At 46.2% G+C, this 6,663-nt stretch overlaps 1 protein-coding gene across 1 annotated transcript; it reads left to right on the plus strand.

Annotated features, from left to right (window-relative positions):
* The first annotated feature begins 2,066 nt into the window (after positions 1-2,066).
* On the plus strand, positions 2,067-6,419 carry RPL7L1 (ribosomal protein L7 like 1). The gene is made up of 7 exons (XM_067549387.1): positions 2,067-2,212; positions 2,573-2,681; positions 4,414-4,577; positions 4,775-4,912; positions 5,216-5,325; positions 5,550-5,764; positions 6,139-6,419. The coding sequence occupies exons 1-6, from the start codon at positions 2,154-2,156 to the stop codon at positions 5,756-5,758; spliced, it is 789 nt and encodes a 262-aa protein (XP_067405488.1). The 5' UTR covers positions 2,067-2,153; the 3' UTR covers positions 5,759-5,764; positions 6,139-6,419.
* The last annotated feature ends 244 nt before the right edge of the window (positions 6,420-6,663 follow it).

Below are 6,663 nucleotides of genomic sequence, written 5' to 3' on the forward strand. Positions count from 1 at the left end.
GATGTGAGAGCCACAAGTGGCTCTTTAAAGCACATGATATTTTTAAAACACTTTAAACACTGTGTGATTTAATTATTAACCAATCTAAGTTATTAACCAATCAGGATGCTTTTACTGTGTTAACCAATTGTAGTTAAAATAATACTTATCAGTCATTTTGCTGTAAGAATTATATATATTAAACTAAATATTTCCCATTGGTCTGAGTATCGCTGGTGTAATACTGGTAATGATGTTAACTTTCACCTTGTGCTTGAAAATTATTAGATTTCAAGTTCTTGGTGTCTATTATATTGCAATTGGATAGGGTGCCCTAAAGGTCTATGTGATATGCAGTGTTCTTGTAGCCATGTTGATCCCAGGATATTAGAGACAAAGTGGGTGAGGCAATATCTTTTGTTGGACCAACTTCTGCTGGTGAGACACCAATAAAAGTTGGTCCAGTAAGAGATATTACCTTACCCACCTTGTCTCTTTGATTATATGATGCAGAGGAGAGATGCTTTTTTATTTTTCCATGGTTTGGGAAGTATATACATTCCCTAGTGGAATAAACAGCAATGACAGTAGTGATGAATTACGGAGAAGCTGAGGGGAAGTTGTCTTTTTGGACAGATGGTGGGATTTAGAAGTAAGGCACAGAACATAGATTAGTATTTAAACAGCAATAGCACTTAACAACCCCAATAACAGCCCCATGGTGCTTGGTGCTGTAAAGATGACAGAAAGCATCTGCCCTGAAGAACTTATTGTTAATATCATTGTTACATTTTCCCAGGCACAGCTTCACTCTTCAGTGGAACCACCAGCATGCAAGGGTACCAAACTTTTGCTGACAGTTCCTGATAACATGCTGAGTGTGCTATGACTGAGACAGGCATTGTTGGTACTTCAGCGGCTAAGGCTAAGGCTGTGTGGCTCTAGCACTTGGTGGTGGTTCCCAATACACACTCCCCAACTGCTTTCTATATTCCTCCCAAGGACCATGTTTCTGTGACTGCTTGCCATTTCTTGGGAATTTATTGTAACTCTCACACTGTTGAGCACTTTTCTTAAAGTCCCAGCTCTTGGAAGTATGTGATTAGGTAAGACTCTCAGCTTTCATTTTTTTAAAGAGTTTCTAGCCCTTGCGGTTGAGAAGAAAAACTTGAAAATGTGACCCCACTGAATCCTAACATTTCCCAAATCAGAAGGCAAATAAAAAGAATTTATGTTGTTGGTAAAATTTCATGATTTTAAGACCATCTCAGGATATTTGAGAGGGCAGGGGAGCTGACTTTTTTTTTTTTTTAAATACTGAGGGTTTGCACTATTCCAGTTGCCTTCCACATCCCACAGAACTTTCCTCTCCTGGCCACCTGTATCTCTCCTGAGCAGCAGCTGAAGCACAGGTTGATGCCTACAAAGACTAGTCCTCTAAAGGTCCAGGTGTGTTCGAGCAGTATTTTAGCCTTCTCAGGCCACATCGTGTCCCATACAGATGTTACCCACCCTCATGAGAGCTAGCAGGTTGTTGTTTTGTGTTTTTTTTTAAGTCCCAGCTGCTGGAATCCCCTGATTACATGAGAATCCGAGTATTCATGTTACAAACGACCAAGGCAGGCGTGGGTGGGTCGGTGGGGCTGGTATCGCTGCTGCAGCGCGCGCAGACAGGCGGCCCCCACCCTGCCAGGCTGATACCGGCTCTGTCCTCATCCTAGCCCCAGCCACCCTTATGAGCTAGGCTGTCCCAGCTCCGCTCCGCAGCAGCCGGCGACAGCGCAGACACCGCAGTCAGAGCGCGCCCCGGGCCCGGCACGCGGCGGTTGCGAAACCGTAGAACCCGCTCCACTACCCCTCCCTCACCAGCAAAGCAGAAACCAACCACCCGGCCCGCTCCTTCCCCCTCCCTCCCAGAACCATAGAGGCGGCAGTTAGGCCTCCTGTCCTGAGAGCAAAACCATAGACACAACAGAGCCACGCCGCTGTTTTCCTAGCAGTTGCTCAAATCATCGCCGACCGCTAGCCACCTGTATCTAAAGTTTATGGCTTCTGCGCCGGCGGGGAGATAATATTAGACGGGCGCGTGCGCAGTGAGGGTGGTAGCTGTGCGTGTTGGCGTGATACAGGAGGAAGCCAAGCCGCATGCGCAGTGTGGCATTACCATTGGCCGCATGATTGCCGACAGGTCAGGCCAGGCCGGCGGCGGAGCAGGCAGCATGGCGGAGCCAGAGTGAGCGGTTACTTTGCGAGCGGGGAGGGTGGCCCCTCTGGGATCCCTAGACGCTACCGGGCGTGTTTGTCGTTGAGGTGGTGGGAGGGAGCAAAAGTGCGCGCCGTGGTGGGTCCCCGCGGGCGGGAGTCGGGACTCGGGAGCTACTCGCATGGGGGCGGTCGGTCGGCCGGCCGGTCGGTCAGCGGGAGGGTTGAGGCACCAACTGAGGCAGCCTGGCGGGAGGGGCTTGTGAGGAGGAAGCCCTCCCCCCTTCTCCCGAGCCGGTGTCGGACTCTCCTGCCCGGGCCCGCGCCCGCGCCGATGTGGCGGCAGGGCCGGGGCGTGACGGGTCTCACTTGCCGTGTTCTGTTGCGTTAGATCCAAAAGGAAGATCCCGCTGGTGCCGGAGAACTTGCTGAAGAAGAGGAAGGCGTATCAGGCTCTCAAGGCCTCCCAGGCAAAGCAGGCACTGCTGGACAAGAGGAAGGTAGGGGCCCTGTGACTGCAGGCACCCTGCGCTTTGCCGGGGACTACAGGCTGGCTATGGCAACTGCCCCTCTTCTGATACCTGTGCAGGTTGTCCCTGTCCGAGGTGGAGGGCGGCTATTAAAGCAAATTCTGCAGCAGCTGGGGGAGAGGTTGGTAACGGGACTGGGAGGCACTTGGTGGAATATTGCCTATGGAAAGGTCTTGACTATGTGTGCATTTTTGTAGTTTGCTAGTCTGGAGGTGGGGTTGCTGTGAAGGGTTAGATGTGGGAGGAGGCACAGTTTCCAACACAGGTAATGTGGCATTGCTGTAAGGGACTGGGGATAGCTGTTTACAAATAAAATCCCCAGTCCACAACAATTAATCTACCTAGTTTACCAAGATGAATTACTAGCCAAAAGCCTGTCAATACTGGATAAAGAAGTGTTGCAGAAAACATTGTTCAGTTCCCACATTGTGGTTTGTGGACTAGTTGCTTGTGATCTGTAGAGACTAGAGCTCACAGTTTGCATTGTGAGGCCCCACCTCTCAAAGGAATTTAGGCACCTCCCTTTGGCCCACATTTAGGAGCCTGTCTCTCTGCTTAGCATTCACAAGCAGGACCTCTCTTTTGGAGTTACATGCCTAAGTAATCCTTTCTCAAGGAAAAACAGAGGAGGAGAGGGAAGTGATGTTGTCCCACTCTTCCCTCCACCTCTGCCCTGTAGCCCAGTGATTAGAGCATTTGCCCAGGAGGTGGGAAATCCAGGATCAGTACCACAATGTGCCTGATTCGGGTCAGGAAATTAAACTCTAGCTCTTACCTCTCAGATGAGTGTCCTGTTCTCTAGCTATGGGGTATTCTGGATTGGCTCTCTGGCTCTCCTGTTGAAGTTATTCTACCTTTTATTAAATAATTATTTCGTTGGACAGAGATGAATGATTCTGTAGCACAGTGGTCACTTGGGAGGAGGGACATGCTCGTGTTGAGCATGGAGTTGAACCCAGGACACCTACATTCCACGAGTGCTCGAACCACAGGGCTCAAATTTATAAAGGACTACCACACCTTCCTTCTCCATTTTTGGCATGTGATCAAGTCCCCAAAATAAAAAACAGGCATTTTGGATATTTCCAACATATTTTTTTGTTTGTTTTGACTGAAATAACTTGATAAAATCAGCAGAAATCTGTGAAATGTTTCAGTCAACCCAAAAATGCATTTCTCAGTGAAAATGGTTTTTGGCTGAAAAATTTTGCTTGGATTTAGTCATTACACTCAAATGTGGCTTAAATTGGGGTATGTAGGTTGTTGCTGAACTATGGCTTTTCATGGATTGTTCTTGCACTATATTTAGCTGTGGAGCCCTGTTCGCTCTGGGCTGCATGTGGCTTCATTTAGTTTCTCACTCATGCCTAGCTGCATTGCTATTAGACTGAGTGTTCAGGTATATTCTCTGCACTTCTCCACATACTTTTTTCCTAATTTGCTCAGATAAAAGGTTCAGTAGGCTGGTTTCTCATGGATTGAAGAGAATGACTGAGGTCTATACTGTTCCATACAGCCCACAAGATTGTCTCAAGTTTGGCCTCATGCTCTTCAGAATGTTTTCACTTCCTTTAGCCAGTCAGCAATGAAGTGGCAGCAATGTTCATCAGGCCCTACATCTAACTTTCTTCCTCTATCAGCATGTAACCTTTCATACACACATTCTGTGAGGGCTAATCATCTCTCATCTTTCTGTATTTAGCACCAGAAGGGGAAGCAGATACAGTTCAAACGTATTGAGACGTTTGTTCGAGATTCACGGCGCAAGCACAGAGATGAGGTCCGGCTGAAGCGCATGGAACAGAAGCCTGGACAAATGGTTCTGCCTCAGGGACACAAACTGGCATTTGTTGTGCGGATTGAAGAGTAAGGAACTTCTTCTATACCATCTCCTTCCTTTTATTGGTTATCTCTGTAGCTGCCCGGGCTCATTTCCTGATCTATGCTTGCTGCAGTGAAAAGAACAAGGCTGGGGGTTATTAAGGTGAAGCCCCTTACGAGTGATCATTGGGTGATACCTGGGTGGGAGAAGTACAGCTGCCAACATGGTTTCTCTAATTCAGGATTAAAGGGGTGAGTTTGAGAGTGCGGAGGGTGATAGAGATGCTGCGGTTGAGGAAGATTTTCAGTGGCACATTCATTAAACTGACTCCAGCCTCACTGAAGATGCTGCGCACTGTGGAACCTTATGTAGCATGGGGGTGAGTACGCCTCTGATTATCATAATACAGTGGTAGACTCCTGTAAATACTCTTTGTGGCTTTTTTATATAGTTATTTTTCTCTTGGTAAAATCATTAGTTGGCTCTTTAAATTCAGTCCACAACTTTGGTGACTTGATACCTAAAAATGGTGTTGGGACCCTAGTATCCCCAGTGTTTTAGGGACTCTTTTCTAATACTATCTATTCTGTGACACTACAGTGAGGTAGGAAATCCCTTTGGCTAACTCCATGCTGCACCATTAATACCTCCAGCAGAAACACCAGTTTTTTGTCTTGTACAGATATCCCAATCTGAAATCTATACGAGAGCTCATCCTGAAACGAGGCCAAGCAAAGATCAACAAGAAGAAGGTCCCTCTGACAGACAACACTCTGATAGAGGAACACCTAGGTGAGGAAGAGGATCTAAAGGCAGTGAACTGAGGAAATAGGGGACTGTAATTTAAATGGTTTGATATGACCTATAGAGGGAGAATGCGACTCATTGAGAGAAATAGGAAATAGGAGCTGGCAAGGGAAGATATGTGTGGAAATGTGTGGGTAGTTTGGTGAGGTGCAGAAGGATTTTATAGTTGTGCATCCTCTTATTTATGTATTTATGCCCTTATTCCCCAGGAAAGTTTGATGTCATTTGCCTGGAAGATCTCATTCATGAAATTTATTCAGCTGGGCAGCATTTCCAAGAAATCACTAACTTCTTATGGCCATTTCATCTCTCTGTTGCTCGCCATGCTGCACGTAACAAAGTGGGTTTCCTCAAGGAGATAGGTGAAACTGGGTACCGAGGCGAGGGTATCAACAAGCTCATACGTCAGCTGAACTAGAGTCAGGTGAGGAGTGGTTATTTTCCTCATGTACCATGATGTTGATTGCTATGCGTTCTGCAAATTATTCACACCATCTGTTTCTTAAAAATATCCTGCACTGGCCTTATGGGTGAGCAGAGGGACCATCATACTTGATTGATTGTACAGAAATGACTGTCAAGGCGGTGAGAAATTGGAGAGCTTATAGTGAAAATCTAGCAGCACTTTCAGCTCTTTTAGGTACCCTATAAATAAGACATCACTGGATTGATATTTTAGGTTTGCCACTGTATTTTCCTTTAGATGTCACTCACTAAACTCTTCCTTAGAGGCCAGATGCTTTTTATACTAGTCACGTTCTCAAAGATGATGTATCTCTTTTCCTTCCTGTCCTCTAGGGTCCATATGAGGATTTTAGGTTTTTCTCTTCTGCTCCATGCTGTACATTTGTCCTCTCAGACTGTTGGAACTGTGCTACATGGCATTACATCTCCTGTCTAACTCCCTCTGCCTTCAGTGAAAAATCACAGAGGAGGGAAATGCACTTCGTACTGTTTCTTCTCCAGGAAGAAGTCAAATTGCTATCAAATATGAGCAAGAAGTGACTTGAATTTGCAGGGAGCAGAACTTCCCTATACATCTGATGACACAGACATTATTAAAACGAGTGAATTTTTTACTATTGTTGATTTTACGCCATCTTCCTTCTGAAGGATCTGCCATTTGGAATGAACTTATACCTGCAAACAGTGTGTTCACAAGGTGGGGGTTCCCCCACCATTATTTAATCCTTCATTGCAGATGACTTGTGCCTGAGGATCTTGTGATTCAGTCCTCCTAAACAGAATCAGTTTGCCTCTAATGATGCTGCACTTCCCTCAAGAGGCAAATTTCCCTATCACAGTCACCTGTTACAACGTTTA

This window comes from Emydura macquarii, unplaced genomic scaffold (genome assembly GCF_026122565.2).
Source record: "Emydura macquarii macquarii isolate MOO-44397 ecotype Brisbane River unplaced genomic scaffold, CSIRO-AGI_Emac_v2 contig_267, whole genome shotgun sequence".
NCBI classification, from domain to species: domain Eukaryota; kingdom Metazoa; phylum Chordata; order Testudines; family Chelidae; genus Emydura; species Emydura macquarii.